The following is a 19,158-nucleotide window of genomic DNA, read 5'->3' on the forward strand; positions in this document are numbered from 1 at the left end:
TATAAATAAATTAAAATAACTTTTGAGCTTTCAATATTCGAGATATATAACTCTCTGGCCATTTTACAAAATGTATTTTTGATCAGGACATGAAGGTTGAAGGTCAGGTTCATTCTCAAGAATATCTCAATGTATGCCAATATTAAAACCTCTTTTTTATCTTAGAGATTAAAACATATATCAGTAACAAAAATAACATCTCTAACAGTAGTCTACAACAGTCTTAACTAGCTTTTTGGTTACTGCTTATTAAAATTTAAAGATTGCGAAGATCAGAAACATGTATTAAAGTAAACAGGTCCATTTTGATTTCTTGTTGACTTGAAATGTTGTTTTTCTGAATATTTCCATAACGGTCAAATAAATGTTAATCAGATTATTTTAAGAAACCTTCCTCCATTGAAAGAGATATGCTTGCTTTCATTGTGGTGGCAGCAGGAATTCTGGTAATGAGGTGGACGCACTGCAGGGTTTATAGGGTGAGGAACAGGTCACACGGTTAGTCTTGACCCTCAACCTGATCCCTTGGTGGCTTGGAAATGGCTAAAAGATCTGGGTTTAACCGGGAGGTAAAGAAAGAGAGACAGAACTCACCAGACTGAAAAATGCAAGCAACGTCTTTCACAGCTCTTGTGATCAGGGAAAAGTGCCGATAGAGAGGGTAGCACAATGTCCTCCTGCCGAAAGATACCAGCACATCTTGTACAGAATGATACGTCTGTAACACACACACACACACACACAGTCTGTAAATTGCTCCAGATCTGTCCACGCATATTACATCAATCATTTTTTAACTCCACTGGTAATTACAGCAATTTACTCTAATTATTCCCAACGACTTCTCATTTTATTAGCAGGGTAAATAGTAGGTCAACTTTTAAACACCTTGGCAAATGGCGTGCTTAATTGTAGACAGTGCTTAATCGCTTGCCTCCGATTTCTTCATAGTCTAAGAATCCACAGACAAGTGCTTTGGGTATAAAAAAAAAAACAGCTTTTTTCTCTCTCTCCCTTTTCTCTTTGCGTTTTCCAGCCTCCCACTCTCCCTCCCCTCTGCTATTCTCTCAGCAGCTTGTTAAGAATGCACCCGGAGTCATTCTAGCATGTCATCATAGCTCATGCACTCCCCCAGGCTATTAAACACTGGTGTAAATAAGCCTGCTGAGGGGGGCGGCTCACCGAGCACTGCCGGCCGGGGATTTACAGTGGTTAGGCAAAACAGAGGGTGGGAGAGGAAGAGAAATGAAGGAGATTGAGAGAGAAAGAGAGTAGGAGACAATGATAGGGTGTTGAGGAGAAACTCCATTAGCATTTCCTGAAGGAAATACCAGTGCATGCAAGATAGCTAAAGAATAGAGTTGAGGTTTTAGGAGTCTTCGGTTTCAAGTCTTTGTTCTGCATAAATGAAAGCTGTGTCTAGCGTTCGTTTGGCTGTGCACAAGAATCGTCAAACAACACAACAGAATCTTTGCAGAATGAAGGAGGCTTTAAATGGTAAAAAAAAAAATGAGAGAAAAGACCAATAACAAGTTAGTATGCAAATAACTGCAAGAATAATAACCTATAGTAATTTGTTATACAAATATTAGAAATACTTCTATCATAATTTCCTCAACACATTTGATCAGATCTCAGTGAGAGAACCAGATCAGTCTTGACTGAAGGCTTTCATTCAGCCTGACTTTATGAACTGGATCAATCAATTCACAGAAAAAACTCACTCAAAAGAACAACTTATATGCTTTTAATGAGAAAAAAATGCAACAGACCAAAAAATAAATTAATAAACTACAAATAAATTAATTACATTATAAAAAAAATGTAATTAAAACATTAAACACGAAGAATTGCCATTATTTGGCCTTTTTGTAATTAAACGATTGATAAAATTAAATTAAACTGAACAACTCATATGGTTTGAACAAGAAAAAAAAATAGTTCGTAGTAGGCAAAAATATATACAATATTAATTTAATAACTTTTTTTTAAACTTTAAAATTAGTCTAATTTGTCAACAAATGATTCAGTATGGTTTTGTGCACTGGAGCAACCAGTATGTTGAAAAGAACTCAAGAAAAGACTCAAAATTCAAAGTTTTTATGAACTCTGAAAGAGAACTAGGTCAGATGTCAAGATTGTTCAGTAAATAACAAAAATGGTCTGTTTCTCACAAAGCCTTCATATAATTTCATGAGTCACAAACTAAAAACAGAACACACAAAGCTGAAATGATCTACAAATGCAATTTTGAGCCTGTACTTTGAGCCCTTCAGGCTGAATTAGTCGCAGAAGTTTAATACTTAAGGTCAAAGGTTAAGAACAGACTCCTAACATGAATGTATGAGGAATATCAATGTAGCACTGCTTTGCAAGCACTAAAAAGGAAACCGTGAACGAGACAATGAGGGGGCAGAGAGTTTGTGCTGTGTATGTGTGAGAGAGAGAGAGAGAGCAGGCAGTTGGAGGATGTCATTACCACCCTTCCATTATCAGTATTGCAGTGGAGTGCTGGCTCTCAGCGCTCTGAGCTGGGAGAGGTGTCGGGTTACTCGTCCTCATTGTCAAACTCGCGGTGGAAATATGGAGGATTAGGGACTGCTGCCGCAACAGGAGTCATGATACACATACACACGCACACAAGGTTTGGAGCTCTCACTCAAACAACACGCAAGCAGTTTAAGGCTGAATTTGTCTCTAGCTATGGCGTCAACTTTGGCACAGGATGCATTGTGCGGATGGTGAAATGTAAATGCCTGTCTGCTACATTTCACTATACACACATGCAAGTTTATGCAAACTACTGATAAGCAGGAGTAATCGAGAACTCGGTAGAGACAATGATCGTTCATGAAAACATGTTACTGGAACATTTGTGAACTTTAAAAGAGTCCTTTTTTAATATTGTGATTGCTTACAGTTGCATTGCTGAATGTCTCTCAGGTTGCAAGGGTGGTACCTTGTGACCCGATTTGCAGGATATGTTTGTTCCAAAACAGTAAAACTCCACCTAGCTGTATATTACACAGATGTCTTGTGATTGCTTGTTTTTTTGGTTCCGTTGCACAGCATGTTTATATTTAAACAAATTAATGGGTACTGGAAACTATTTTTGTTGCATCTGGTTAGGATACATGTTAAGAATAGAATAACTTTAAAGTTGCTAAGCTTTCAGATGGGCAGTGGCATAATCTAGTAATCTGCATGTATTACAATGTCAGCAGTGGCTTCAAAAGGGAGATTCCATCAGAGGGAGACAATGTCTTATGTAATGTAATCAGAACACTCTATACCCTTATTTTAGGCTTTGTTCAGGCAGGCAGCAGGATTTAGGATGTTAAGCACAAGTAAAGTCTACAATACTTTTTGGAGCTGCGTCTGAAAACACTCCCTTTCTAGTTTCTTACATAACAAACCAGTAGTATTTACATGATTTGAACTGTAATATAGTTTTTTCATATTTTGAATTGATTTGTTTTAATATTTTTAAGTTTTCTTTTTATTTTAGTAATTTTAGTTAAATGACCAAAAATGATTGTTAACAACACTGTGACATAAACTGTGGCATTCATTATGTTCACAATCATGAACGAATGAACAAGTCGGCGGTATCTCCATGCATGTGTAAAATCTGAATGTGACCAAATGCCTTGAGTTCAGCATGATAGACATGAGCAGAGGCACAATTTCCATATTTTTCAATCTTTCTTTCCAGTGACAGCTACTCTCACTTGTAGTATGAGAAAGTCTTTTGGCATTGTGAGATGCTTACATTATTGCTATAGCAACTGAAGTAGATACACCGGATATTGACTACACTGTTTGAACAAACAGATCAGATTTAATCACATGCAGAACAGCAATGCAGACAGTCAGTCCCTAAAGATCGGATCTGAAAAACAACTCATGCGAAAAAAGCCAGAGTCTCCGTAAATTAAAATCACTCGCTCATTCATTCATTTGTTTTTGCATTCAAGGTCATGTCACATTTTGTTAAGCTGCTAAATGTATCGCATACCTCCAGCCAGCTGAGAGTACCGCTGAGCTTCCTGATGGTCCAGGCTGACTCAACCTGCAAATCACAACAACATCAGTCAATACTGTAATCGATCATGCTGTGTACACTAAACACAACTCAACTGATGTCAGACCCTATACAACACAGACTATACAAAGCTGGTCATATAACTATGACACACACTTATCCTTCATGTTGCATACAATTCAGCATATTCTATAATACTGACCATTGCTGTGAATGCAATGACGTCACAAACAAACTAAAATTTTGGCATTTTTGTCTCTGGATGCATAATGGATCAGTACAGCATTGGTTATTAGCAAATATTACAGATTATTTTAATTTTTCCCACAGCAACTTGAACTTCCTATTCATCAAATAATCCTGAAAAAATGTATCACAGTTTCCACAAAAATATTAAACAGTACATCTGTCTAATAATAAATGTTTTCTGAGCACCAAAACAACATATTAGAATAATTCCTAGAGGATCAAGTGACACTGAAAATTCATGCTGAAAATTCACTATTGCCATAACAGGAATAAATTACATTTAGTCATTTTGCAGATGCTTTTATCCAAAGCGACTTACAATTGGGAAATACATAAAGCGATTCATCTTAAAGAGGCAAACAAACACAGGAAGTGCTCGTAATACCAAGTTTCAGGCATTGTTCCAAACAAGTACAAGCTAGAAAGGGAAAGAATAAATAAAGAGAAAGACAAAGGTTTTTTTTTTATATATAATTTAGGATGAAGTCAAATACTGTTGAAAGAAATGAGTTTTCAACTGTCGCTTGAAAATTGTCAGCGAATCAGTATTCCGGATTGGGGTGGGAAGATCGTTCCACCAGCCAGGAACGGTGAATGAAAATGCTCTGGAAAGTGATTTTGTGCCTCTCTGTGATGGTACCACGAGGTGTCGCTCACTAGTGGATCTCAGATTTCTGGAGGGGATGTAGATTCGTAATAGTGAGTGGAAGTAGGCGGGTGCTGAGCCTGTGGTTGTTCTATATGCTAGCATCAGTGTCTTGAACTTGATGTGAGTGCGAGCCGCAACCGGTAGCCAGTGCAGGGAGATAAAGAGAGGTGTAACATGGGCTCTTTTGGGCTCGTTGAAGACAATGCCGCTAAACAAATAAAATAGTAAAAAACTGCTATTTTAAATTGTAAAAATATTCCAAAATATTACTGTTTTTACTGTGTGTAATAAAAAAAAAAAAATACAGCCTTCTGGTGTGCATAGGAGACTTCTTTCTAAACAATTTTTTAAATCTGACACTAATTACTATATTTATACATTTAAAACTATATTTTGTGGTATCTGTTAGAAACATAAGATTCCGTATCCCTATTTGGTCAATTTTAATTCAGTCAAAAGGGGTGAAAGAACAAGAATTGATGAAGAAAAGAGGGGAAAATGTTTCTGGTTTCAAACTCACATCAGTCACATGAGCACCATGGCTCAGTGAGCACAAGCGCTAACCACCAAGCCACAGCTCCAAGGCTAAATTGATCACTTTAGACAAGAGAAAGTTTTAAGAAGGTTTGATATGTTCTCTAGCTATAATGATTGAACCAAAGCCCAGATTTTGACTGTACATTTAACATATGTTGAAAGCTTTGGAGTCAATCCAGCAGAGCTCTTCACAACCGAAGCCCTTGCAACATTCTAGTACTTCAGCTTCAGAAGCAGTGTTTTAAAACATTACCATGATTTTCAGATTTTTCAAACTTATTTTTACAATCACTACCATGTGCAGTGGCCTCCAAAGAGATTCTCGGGACTGTCTGGAAAACATTACAGGAATGTACCAACTTCCTGGAGCTTTGGTGCGCGTGAAAATGCCAGGACTTGCACGCCAAACCCACTTACTAGCAGAGAAATGTCTGTGGCGAACAAGCGTACACTTACATTGTGCTCTCCCTCTGTAGTGCGCACATCATAGACATATGCGAGAACGATGTCCACCAAACCCAGCCAAGCATGGAAGCGTGCTTTCTTATCCAGCAAGTACGAACGGTTTGTGAATTTCCTCATCTGCTCTTTTTCTTCTTCTGTGAAAGTTATTGCTGGAAGTACAGAGAGAGAAAGAGAGACATTCAGTGTTGTTTATCAAGTTATCTCAGGGAGGTACAGTCAAAGTCAATCTCTAACAAATTCTCCCCGAAAAACAAGTATAAACGCAGGACTCCAGCAGGGAATGATGGATGCCTCTGCTCTGCAGAGAGCTTTAAGAAACAAAAACATGTTCACCGCAATTATTTTTAAATCAGAGTTGGAGACGAGGCTTTTGAAGCATAGTAAAGTTACCGCACCGGAAGAGAGCAAAGTTTCAAAGCTTGATTGATGCCCTAAACTGACTTGATACTGCACCAGGGAGGAAGGAGTCAAAGGCAGGGCAGCGAGAGAGAGAGAGAGAGAGAGAGAAAGAGAGAGAGAGAAAGAGAAAGAGAGAGAGAGCGAGAAAGGGCAAGTCAGCACTTTAGTAGCAGCTGAAAGTGATCCCCTTCTTGGCTGCAGCACTGCCCCTGATAGAGCCCCTCGTGTGCATGCTTATATATCCATATACACACACACACTTAAAGCTAGTGCTGGCAGAGGTCGAGTTCTGGCTCTGTTGGGAGCTGCTGGATTCCAGCGACGTGACGACTGAACAGCTTCCCCATTTTCTCTCTCTACCTGATTTACCCTCTAACACAGCTGCCTCCACCTGGCAGGAAACACTGACTCCTGCGAGACCAAAACCAGGAGCTAAGGAGGGAGTTCAGCTTTCATCTTATCTTTATAATAAACTGTTTCTGTCACCAATTACAAATTTTGTTTTTGTTGCTTTGTTTATGAAGGAACTCATAGAATTTGTGCAACTGTTATACGGTAGGATAAAGATTTCAAAACTATTCCATCTATATAAAAAAATTGTGTTTTAAAGAAACAGTTGATCCAAAAATAAATAAATAAATAACTATCATCATTTACTCACTCTCATTCTAAACCTGTAGGGTAGTTGGGTTGTAGAGATAAAAAAAAAATCTTGACATGCCATATATGAATATACACAGTTGAAACCAAGGCTGCATTTATTTGATCAAAAATACAGTCATTTTGTGAATTATCACTATAATTTTAAAGAACTGATATCTATATTAATATATTTTAAAATGTAATTCATTCCTGAGATGGCAAAGCAGAATATTCAAAAGCCATAACTCAAGTCTTCAGTGTCAAATGATCCTTCAGAAATCATTCTAATGGTAGCTGAATGGTAGTGTACATGAAAGGTAAACTTGTCTTATTACAAAGCTGCTCTATTGACAATACACACGAGAACCACTTAAGTATCTTCACCTCATCCTCTTCTGGTGTTGAGTGAATTGCATTTCTGGCTTTATGTGAACAAAAAAGCTCTCCTATATTGTGAACATGCCAGATTTGAACATATGTCAGTAAATGAGGAATTAAATATTGCCTTGTACCTCACACAAAGATATTCAGAAGGATTACACAGCATGATACAAAGGAAAATAGCACTAACGTTGGTCACCATCCACTTTTGTTTTATCAAAAGTGGAGTTTTTGGATTGATTGATTCATTATAATCACCTGATGTATGTCGTCTGTTATATAATCACTGAGAAACAAAGAATTGTTACACTGATGAAGGCAGAAAATGTTTGTCTATTTTATCTCCTGCTTTGATTTTAATAAAAGACTTAGCAGCCTGGACAGTTTGCTAGATAATTACTGAGCTCCAAAGAAACAAAAAATCTGGGGTTTTGAATGACAGAAGGCTATGGAAGCCTATTCCAGCTTCAGATTAATAAATAAATAGGTAAGTGTGATTTTATTTATCTTTAAATATATTATATTGCGTTAATTTAATATCTAACAAACAGACTTTCTCTATAGTATTGTAAACTTTCTCACAGTTACCTTTTTATTTTTCCTGTAAGAGGAGTCTTTTTTTTTAGTTTACTTACACATTTTTAATGTACAAATACTGACAATGGCTCATTGGGGCTATAACAGCCTTCTTTTATGGAATGCATTATAATTTGTCATTCATTCAATGGCAAAATCTGCAAAAACAACATCTGACACCACACAGGTGCCCAGACCACTAACACGAGAAGCTATTGGAGTGAGATGGGGGAGTGGAATAATGAAGTGCATACATACATAAACACGGTGAGGCTGTCATCTCCGTTTGGACCTAGAGTGTGAAGATACCCGATACACATGAAGGCAAGCACACACACACAAAATAAAGGGAGAAGACAAGGAAGAAGCAGAAATCTTGAATTAGAATCTGAAGCAGTAAACGGAAGACGTTTTTATGTGTGTGTGATCTGGTCACGCAGGAAGGTTTCTCATCATGAAAACAAAGCGAAAGAGTGAAGCCTTTGGGTATACCTATTCACAAATCTGTGAAATGCCCTTAGAATGAACCGACTAGCCTGTAAAGAAAATGTCTGGGTATGAGTTTCTCTCTTCCAACAACCACGAGTGCACCTTAACTTGGTGTTCTGGGGGTGATAAAACATGACCAGAGGGAAATTATTAAATTATTCTTTTAAAAATTGCACTTGAAATCCCCTTGGCACTACTGTGTGGCACAATGTATAAGATGCTTCTTTATAGACTAGTCATGGATCGTGTTATTTCAGTGGTGAGAGTAGGTTGTGGACATTCAACCATTAATCTCAAACCATTACAAAGAAATAAAGCCTACCTGGTTTCTCATATCTAATGATAGCTAAACGATATTGAAAAACGAACAAGCTCATCCTAATACCCCAAGAGCGAAGGCCCTAATTAACTTTAATGGCTTAATGAGCCATATCCAGTCAGGAAAAACTTAGAAAACAGTGAGGAGTAGATATATTGGCACCGATTTGTGTGCACTTAACTCAGGATGATCAAGATGATCTGTCCAAGCAATTAGCAGTAATTAATCTGCTCCATGCATTCAGCATACTGATGAGAACACTAAAAATATAGTCGTATAGAAGCGCCTGTGTGCTTAGTAGCTGCACAATGTTATTTGATTGATTGACAGCAGAGAACGGAACGCATATCTTGAAATATCTCCATCTCCCTCTGTTTAATCCTTCTCCATCTTCTTCTGTGATAGGACCAGCTGTGTAACCCCCCCGTCCCCCCTGCACCAACATATGCTCGCAGCTCAGAGTAATTTCCTCATTCTGTAATCGGGCACTGAGGAATTAGCACACTACTCTAGTGATAAAGAACATGCTGGTGTGGGACACAATCGCTTCTCGGCTGTCCGTGTCTGTGCCGCTTTATCACACACGTCTCACACGCGTCAATATTCCATGCAACTTTAAACGTGCCAGATAAGTTTTTCAGAGTTTGTACTATTACAACAGATGTGCCAAGAAAGAGACAGACAGACAGACAAAAAGATAGCTATATAGCTAGATAAAAAATAGAGCTAAGAAAGATGGAAAGAAAAAGACAGACGGATTGAAGAAATAAGCAAAAAGGAATAGATAGACAGACAGAATGCTGGACATAAAGAAACACAGATAGACAAAACGACAGACAGAACATAATGATAGAACGATAGACAGACCAGACAAAACAGAATGACAGAGAGACATGATGGATAGACAAAGTGATAGATAGATAGATAGATAGATAGATAGATAGATAGATAGATAGATAGACAGACAGACAGATAGATGAAAGAAAGAAAGAAAACAAGCTGCTTTGTGGGCACAAAAGTGGGCTGAGAGGTGGTTTGTACCTCGCTGACTAAACTAACTCTGTGACTCACACACAGCCTCATCAATATGACTCAGCAGTTATAAAACAATGACAAAAAAACATATAAATCTCCCAGAGAGTAAAAGTATGAGTGTTAAAACAGTGCGAGGCTACAAATAGCTTCAATCCTCCTCCTATGTGCAACGTGAAAACAGGACACTGTTGTTAGTCTAATATCAGGGTCCCTAGATGATCCGTTTCCGCCACCTGCTGGCAGACACTAGGAACAGCACTGACCCACAGAGACACAAGACAAAGCGGTAATTATGCACTGAATGTGTAAATACATTTGGGGAGTTTAACTTTATTCTCTAAAGACAGAACAAAGCGATACATTGAATCTGAGGAGGTAAAGGTCTCACAGGTGTTGGAGTGTGTTGAAGGGTCCGAACTCAGTTCTCTCCACCACGGTTTAAACTTCAGTAGGTTTCTGATCTCCTCCTCGTCCTCATACAAGTTCACCCTGCATCAAGAAAAAAAAAAAACTCTGAATGTGTGGATGTTCTGTCATGTGCAAGATGTGAAATTAATTGTTCTTTTAACTGTAGACAAATGTGATGAAATTCAGTACAGGAGCAGACATTTAATAGTGGACTTACATGTAATGGTCAGCACAAAATATTGTGGTCTCCGTGTCTAGTCGATTGCGTCTCCTGAGCTCAGGAGCAGTATTGTCAGGATCCTTCACATCAATCACCTCATTCAGCTCCTCCTGATCGACACAAAGAAAAACAATGGGTTGTCCACAACAACTCCAAGTCATTTTATTTTCAATATATCTTGTGCCATCTTTATCCAAAACTTTGTAAAAAAGACCATGCCTATAGTCTCATCGGGGACAGATGTTCTTACTTGCAGTCTGGTGAAGACTCCAGACCTAAGGTTTCCAAAGCCATACTTGTGGTATTCTTTCAGCGTCTCTGCTGGGGTTTCAGTATAAACCTCCTGTTCTATCTGCCAATCAAACTCCTCCTCTTCATCTTCCTCCTCACATCCTCCACCACAGGCTTCTGAAAGAACGGCAACAGAGAGGGGGTTTAGTGAATACAGAATGAGTGGAACATGAAATTAAAATAAACACCAGAGGAACGTGCTGGAAGATGATCTGCTTTTCATACCCAAGGGAGAATTAAACCGTACCTGTGTCCTGCACCAGTGGTTTGGCTGACCTTGATCCCTTAGTAGCCAGGAGACTGGTGAGCATCTCCAACCCCTCAAAGTGCTGTCCGGCTGTCTCTTTAGGGACATGCAGCGTGAAGAGGCCTGATACAGACACGCATACTTAAAAGTCATGTAACATAGAGACAAATCATTTATACTGTTTTGTGACATACATTTGAGTGGAACTGATTACTGAAAAAGAAAAAGAAATTAGGATGGAGTTCAATCTATCAGTTGTTGATTGGCTGGAGGCCGATCTGAATTTGAGCTTGCAGTCATATTTAAGAAAAGGGTTCAAGAGGGCTAAATGATTGCATTATACTAAGATGCTGCAATGCAGTTTCTGAATGTGTTCTGAATGATTGTTAAAGCATTGTTTTAGGTTTACTAGGTTGTTCTTTTTAGGTCATCATCACTAGGTGAGGTTACCTGTATGTACTGGACCAAGTCTGGCCCAAGAGTGTCTATTCTTTGCTTGTCTTTGGTCTGTACGTGCACTCCAGAAAGGGAATTTGACAAACTAATTTTTTTCTGCAATTCTGTTTGGTTCCAATGATAATGGTGCAGAAATGATCCGCTTTGCCTTTAAATCGCTAAATAGCTCATTAGGCAAGCAACTTTACATATTGCACTGACATTGAAACAAAAGAATAGGACACAAAAAATTTGTAAAATTTAAAACTCATTAAAGTCGGCATGAAATGGAAATTCACTCCATTTTCTATAGATTATATTGTGGATTCTTCCATGCACATTTCATTTCATGTTCACATTCACAACTCTTTTTGACCTTGTAATTTTTAATCAAAGTGTCATCTCTCTCCATCCAATCAGTAGCTGGTGAACTGAATCAAATACCTGACCAGTTTCACATAGATGTTTGTCACAATATGGAAGAACGGATCTGTTGATATTTCAGTTACATCACAACTTTAAAGTGACAGTTCACCCAAAAAAAAAAAAAATCAGTTCTTTCTTCTGTGGAATGCAAAAGACATTTTTTTTTCCATGCAATGAAAGTCTGTGGTGTACAAAACAACATTCTTTAAAATGGTACTTTGTGTTTAACAGAAGAAAAACAGAAAATGGAAAATAGAATAGAATAGAAAAACACTCTCCCCAGCTGCCATTGGTCTAACAAACAGATAGTCCCACCTCAAACTCATGCCATTGGTTAAGCCACTGTTGCCGTGTAGGTCTGGTCGGATTCTTAAACAAACAGAGGAATGTTTTGAAAGCCTACATGTGGCTTACTTATAGTTGTCTCTACCTATTAAGCTGTGACAGGAGAAAATATTTTAACCATTAAAAATGCACACATCACCCTTAAAATGACAATAATTGCCTTGATTATAGTCTTTACAGATTTGTGAATGATTTATAATTTCTTATGTAAACACAGAAAGCAATTACAGGTACTTTATGATAGACAACGGCTAAATTATTCACTGGCTGTCGATCAAAGACGTTGAAACGAGGCCAGTGAGATGTCAAGCAGTGGATCCCGTGGCCATTAGGTATAATTAAAAGCGCTAATAGGCAGCTCATTAAAAGACATGTCGGGACTACGGCAGATCGGTCAGACACAATCACAGCGCTGCTTCTGCTGTTTCTTTCTGAATGAAAGATTGATAAGCACTGCACAAAAGAGAGCGAGCGAGTATAATCAAAGTGAAGGTGTATCATAATAAAGAAAGAAGAGACTGATGGAATCGGTGAGATGGATCGTTATGATGCTGACAGCTCAACCGAATGATTAAATATGAGAATTCTTTGCTATAATTAAGTCCGCTCTGCAGAAAGAAAGACAGCAAGAGAGGATCTCCATGTCTAAAACTGTGTTCATTATTCCCATTACTGAAAACATTCCCATTGCTGGTCTTAGTTGGACATACTTGGGCTGTTTTCAGCTAGACTAGCTGGCTGCCTAGCTAAACCAGATAAAAGCAGTTGGGCCGGGGTTGAAAGACCATCTTGAACCATCTAAGCCCAGCTTAAACATGTTAAGAGCAACTTTTTTTTAGCAGGTATTTCTATTGTTTAAAGATATAGTTCAACCAAAAACTACAACTCTGTTGTCATTTACTCAGGTTGTTCCAAACCTGTATGAATTTCTGTTTTTCTGAGGAACATAAAAGATTTGATAAATGGCTTCGCGTTTTTCCCATACAATAAAAATCAATGTTCACCAAAACTGTTTGGTTGCAAACATTCTTCAAAATATCTTCTTGAGCATCACAGTAAAAGCAGAATTCATATTGAATTTTCACTTTTGGGTGATCTGTTCCTCTAACTCCTCTTTTTATTATTTGATTTTATTGAAGACACACAGAGTGAGTGAGGATGGAAAATTATGAGAAGGAAACTAACAACTCCAAACCTATGCTTCTCACGTGCGCACAATATCTGGTGTGTGACAGTGTGCTAACTACTAATCAATTATAATGGTTTTTGATCTTCGACTCTGTGTTTTCTTATGTAAACTGGAATTTGTGGAAAGAACAAAATTGTTGGGGCAAAAAAGCAGAGTGATTATATTCCACACATTACATGCCGAACGGTTACAATCTCAAAGTCTGTGCTTGAGACAACCTTGCATTAATCAACCTATAATTTTAGACCCACTAGAAAGATTCAAACGGTGTTATGTTAAAATGACAATAAATGCTTTGACTGTAGATTTGTGAATGATTAATAATTACTTGCTACTCTCTGTAAACACAGAACGCAATTAGGCGTTCTTTATGCTAGACTACTGCTAAATTATTCACTGGCTGTCGATCAAAGTAGAGACACTGAAACGAGGCCAACGAGATGTCAGGAACAGGATCCTGTGGCCATTACTAAGCAACTGGAAATCTTCATGCTATTTGGAGAGCAGTTTGACAGCCTGGACTATTGTGGAAATGGTAAAAATCACAGATATGTATAAACAATAATAATAACCTATCAATCAGTTCCATGGGAACTGTAAGAAAAAGCAGATCGCTAGCAGTCAAGTAGCATTGGGGCTGCCTTAAATTCCTTGATTTATCTTTTAATTACTTATTTTCGTAAAGATGTACTTTTGGTTGGTATATTGTATCCTGTCTGTATGATTTTTACCAAAACCAGTTTAACGCAAACTCCATCCATAGCCGATTCTAAATATTATTGTTCCTAGGCATTATAATGAATAGTGCTTTTGCCCTGTATATACTGTTAGTCAAAAACCAAATGAATGTATGTTGCCCTGTACAAGTTTAAACCTGGTTATTTAAAGCATAATTGCTTAATAAGGGTGTCCTTTATCTTGTCCTGTCTCACACTATACTTTTTTTTTTAGATATCATTATGATAATGACAATAACTGCTCTAAAACTGCACAGCAGTTCTTTGTAACGCAGAATTATTATGAAATACTACATCTACTAGTCCTTAATTACTATGTTCTATTTGCCTTAGACCTTAAGTAGAAGTTAGTAAGTAAAGGCAGAGGGGAACCTTTGAAGAGATTGGTTTTCAAAAGACTAGGTCAAGTTTGCTGCTCTGCTGAAGCTTGTTCATGTTTTGTCTTAAAACATGGCCAGGTCTGAAGTATTGAGTGGTTAAAAAAAGGCTGCATGGGTTTTCTAAGACAGCTGCAGAAGAAACAATAACAGGGAGTGATTGTTACCTTTATCAATATCGAATGAAGCTTTTTCCCGGCCATCTTCAACTATTCTCCCAGGCAGGGTCAATCTTCAAGGTAGATGAATACACAGAATTAATTTTTTATATTTAGAGAGTTTATAATTTATATATATATATATATATATATATATATATATATATATATATATATATATATATATATATATATATATATATATATATATATATATATTGATATATATAGAGTGGTGGCCAAAATGATTAGAACCCTGGTATTTTCACCAGCTAAAAATTATTTTGAGTCAGTTATTTCTATCTTTTGCTGTAGTGTGTCAGTAGGAAATATCTGTTTACATTTCCAAACATTCATTGTGCCATTAAATGTAATAATCCAGTGAGATTTTTGCTTGAACGAGGAGTCTGGCAACAGCCAGTGCTCCACAAAGAGATCTGATCTCACCATAATCCAGTCTGTCTGGAATGACATGAAGAAACAGAACAAACTGAGACAGAGTAAATCCACAAGAACTGTGTCAACGTCTCCAAGATGCTTCAAGAGACCTAATAATTTTGGCCACCACGGTGTATATACAGTGGTGTGAAAAAGTGCTGGCCCCCTTCCTGATTTTTTATTTTTTTACATGTTTGTCACACTTTAATGTTTCAGACCATCAAACAAATTTAAATATTAATCAAAGATAACACAAGTAAACACAACATGCAGTTTTTAAATGAAGGGTTTTTTTAATGAAGGGAAAACAAAATCCAAACCCACATGGCCCTGTGTGAAAAAGTGTTTCGGCTCGGATGCCCAGATAACGCAGAGCTGTTATAGCTGCTAATGGTGGATATTTTGATGAATCGAAAATTTAAGTTTTTTCTATGTATAAACTGTTTATGTAATAAAATATGTTTTCGTAGTTTATGTTGTCCCTTATCACTCCAAAACTCCACTTTTCAAGGGCGTTTCCAGACTTTTGGAGGGCAGTGTATATATACACACACGTGTGTGTGTGTGCGCGTGAGTGTATTATTATGCAATATGCTTTAGATAACCAAACATAAAACCAAATAGCATCTACATACAAACTATTCCAGCTTTTTCTCATAACTTGTCTTAGTGCAGCGTTTCCCAATCCCAGTATAATACACTCCCCACCCCCGCTCTGCATATTTAGTATGTATCTCTAATAGTGATCGACCGATATTGATTTTTTATAACCGATACCGATACCAATTATTTGCATGTCTATGTGCCCGATAACCGATATGCAGAACCGATATTTATTTACTGTTATAAAGTAAATAAATGACTGCGTGAAGTAAGTCCATACTTCACTTTGGTTTTTCCTCCTTTCAGTCATCTTAACAAAAAATGTTTTGAGAATTAGCAGTCTTTCATGCAGGGCTCTAGACTCATTCTTCCCACTGATCTCACTTTTGCGCACAAGCACATAATTTGGTTGCAATTTGTTTTTTGTTTTTGCTACAACATTTGATTAATCAATGCATGCTGATGAACTCTTATCATAGTTTATAGTTATATGGTAACGAAAGTTTTCAACATTCAACTCGTTCTTTTTCATCTGTATTATTTGTGATTTAAATTTTGTGAACAGGAATTCCTTTTTTCGTGCGCTTTTTACTTTCAAATTTGCGATCTCGGTGTCACATTTTACAAGAAAAGATCATTGTCTGTTTTGCTTATATCTATACACCTTTAACTTTTTAAGACTAAAACAAAAGATGGATTCATTGTTATTCTTAATTAAAAAGCGCAACAACAATAAAACAGTACGTTGACAATGACAAACTCTTACATAACATTTATCAACAAAAACGAATAAGACGAAGCATGGCACAAGACACACCACATGCTGTACTATATACCGAGTATATTACAGAATGTTTAGCAAACTCTGAGGAAGCAAATAAATATTAATATATGTATATATATTTTTTTTTAATTAAGGAAAGCAGCATAACCTGAGGTAAACAGCAAAGATAACAAGCTTCTCAAAACGAAAACAAAAAGAAAAGTAAAACTAAACTGGCTGTAGCTGACAGGACTTGCATGTTTTTTCTACAAGAATACCACCACGTTCACCTTCTCTGGTTTAAGAAGCGGTCTTTTACTTTAGTTTGAAAACAAATCCATCCGTTGCGCTCCATCCGCGACGCGCACCTTCACGCTCGTGCTGACGCGGCGAGTATAAACCCGGCTCTACCCACTAAGCGCTCGTGCTGAAAGCACCTCTCTTCACGTGATCAGTGGAATCTGACTCCTGCTATAATGTGCTGCGGCTGGCAGCGCGCGCTGTATGAAGCAGACGCTTTGGAGCAGCGCAGACCTGGCACTCGTACAAATGCGACCACATCAAATTTTAACTCGCAAAAAATTACCATTTTGGTCGCAGTCTAGAGCCCTGTCATGTTAAATTTAATCTTCGTATTACAACAATAAAAAACATTTTATTTATAAAAAGCTTTAGCAGCAACACTAATATTAGCAGTAAGCAAAATGAACATAGAAAGTCTAATGTTTTCAAATGGAGAAAATAAAGGAAAGGAGTCATATCAACTTCATTTTTAACTTAATTTTTAAAAACAGTTTTTTAAGCTGTTTAATAGGATAAAGAGTGAAGAATAATTCACTGGATAATGTTAATTCACGGAATAATATTCTCTGGAATATTGGAATATAAGCATTGTATTTTATTGCATTTCTCAACTGGCATGCTCTAAATTATGCTGCTGACAGCGCGGTTTATCTATGCATTTACACAGAACTATAGGCTACTCAAACTGCGATCGATCGCGGAGATAATAAATAATTAATTTCCATAGAGTTGTATTAATTTAGATGTTTATAAACGAAATAATGGTTATATAGTAAGTGTTAATACAATTTAGGGTGCTTCAAAAAAGTGAATATTGTTAAGTTACATGCAGTGGCCGTGCTGAGCATTTCTTGAGCATCAACTGCTGAGTGAACTGCAATATGAAAGCGGCTTCACGAGACTAATGATGAGCATATAGACAACAGAGAGAGAATTACATTCAGCGCTTTTCTTTCCAACATACAATCATTCATGGCTGTATATTTAATTCATGCAAAGTTACGTCTTTATTGGGAGAGGACTTGACGGATTATCTACGTGACTCCGACTTCACGAGACTAATAGACCACAGAGAGAATTAAATTCAGCGCTTTTATTTCCACCATGTGCTAATTCATGGCTGTGTTATTTCAGGCAAAGTTATAGCCTATCTTTATAGGGACAGGGCTTGACAGAGTATCTTATTTATCATATTTCTTAGAGCCAAGTTGCATTTAAACTATATATCAGGCATTTATGTAATACATCTAATTTGTGCATTAATGCCTGTAATATTAAATAGTTTACTAACTACAGCAAATCAAGTACCTGCACGCCGTTGCTGTCCAGTCTCCCCTCAGATGCGCTGCAATTGCGATCCTGCGCGCAATTCTGAAAACGTCCACAAGATGGCGGTGTTTATCGGGGAATCCGATATTACAAAACCGATATTCGATTATGAAAAAATGCTTAAATATCGGGAAAAATATCGGTAAATCGATATATCGGTCGATCTCTAATCTCTAATCACATACGACGTTTGCTCTATTCGAACATAAGTGCCCTGCGAAGTGGACATCACCGGATATTCCACCATGATTCCAGTTCGAAACAAGTGTATATGTTCCATTCAAAAGTCATTAAAGTGTGCAAAACGTGAATTTAAATTGTATTTATTTACAAAGGTATATGATGTCCACTCGTCTGTGTGTGAAGACGCTGCAAGTAGCGGCACAGCACAAATTAATGAATGTTCCGAAGTGAAGTAAACTTCAACAGATTTTCCCTGCTCAGGGAGTAGGGAGCAATGAACACGGTGTAGGGATCATATCAACCTGAATCAGCTGTGTTAACTAAGAGATTCATGCAAGGACACACGAGGACTGGGATTGGGAAACGCTGTATTAGTGGTTTCTGCAATAACTTGCAATGCAATTTATGTGTCCTAATGCTTTTTGGGGTCTCTGTCTTAGTATTTGTAGTTAAAAAAGTATTGTAAACATCTTATAAGGACCTATGAGTATTTTTCTGTGTTTTTTTAACAAAACGCCAATCATGGTGTTTGCAGGCGAGTCACCTGAGAAAGTAGGGCTTGGCATAGAACTTAAAATCTTCTTCCTGGATGTAGATGTCAAACTCAGATGTTCTGGAGTAGGGTACACGAATAACCACAGTAAGGAAATCGGCATCTTGACTCAGTTCAAACGCCGGTGTTATCATGATTACACACGGCAAAGTACTGCAGTGAAAGGAGAAAAACAGTTAAACTGGTTGGGTCAAATTTCAGTTTATTCAGCAGGATCTTACTGATTCAGCATTAAAAATATAATATAGTATAAAATAATATAATGTTACAAATGGGAATGGGGAAGGGGGAAATGTTCAACACAATCCTATTCCAAATGATCAGAGATTAAATTTATCCAGTAGAACATTATTTTAATGTTTTACTT

At 37.3% G+C, this 19,158-nt stretch overlaps 1 protein-coding gene across 2 annotated transcripts in view; it reads right to left on the reverse strand.

The window, feature by feature from the left end:
- The window catches only part of LOC306844991 (protein SHQ1 homolog), a 39,187-nt gene that overhangs the window by 19,221 nt on the left and 808 nt on the right, over window positions 1-19,158 (reverse strand). Inside the window, exons 2-10 of one of the 2 annotated variants that reach the window (XM_079377468.1) lie at window positions 18,783-18,944; window positions 14,629-14,693; window positions 10,953-11,075; window positions 10,665-10,822; window positions 10,412-10,524; window positions 10,175-10,275; window positions 5,937-6,094; window positions 4,019-4,072; window positions 595-718 (exon numbers count right to left, since the gene is read on the reverse strand). In XM_079377468.1, the coding sequence (XP_079233594.1) occupies window positions 595-718; window positions 4,019-4,072; window positions 5,937-6,094; window positions 10,175-10,275; window positions 10,412-10,524; window positions 10,665-10,822; window positions 10,953-11,075; window positions 14,629-14,693; window positions 18,783-18,925 (1,039 nt within the window). In that variant the 5' untranslated portion in view covers window positions 18,926-18,944. The remainder of the gene's footprint in view (window positions 1-594; window positions 719-4,018; window positions 4,073-5,936; window positions 6,095-10,174; window positions 10,276-10,411; window positions 10,525-10,664; window positions 10,823-10,952; window positions 11,076-14,628; window positions 14,694-18,782; window positions 18,945-19,158) is intronic. The other variant, XM_079377469.1, reaches the window with a different exon arrangement.

The sequence above is a fragment of the Barbus barbus genome (genome assembly GCF_936440315.1).
Source record: "Barbus barbus genome assembly, chromosome: 25".
In the NCBI taxonomy this organism is placed as follows: domain Eukaryota; kingdom Metazoa; phylum Chordata; class Actinopteri; order Cypriniformes; family Cyprinidae; genus Barbus; species Barbus barbus.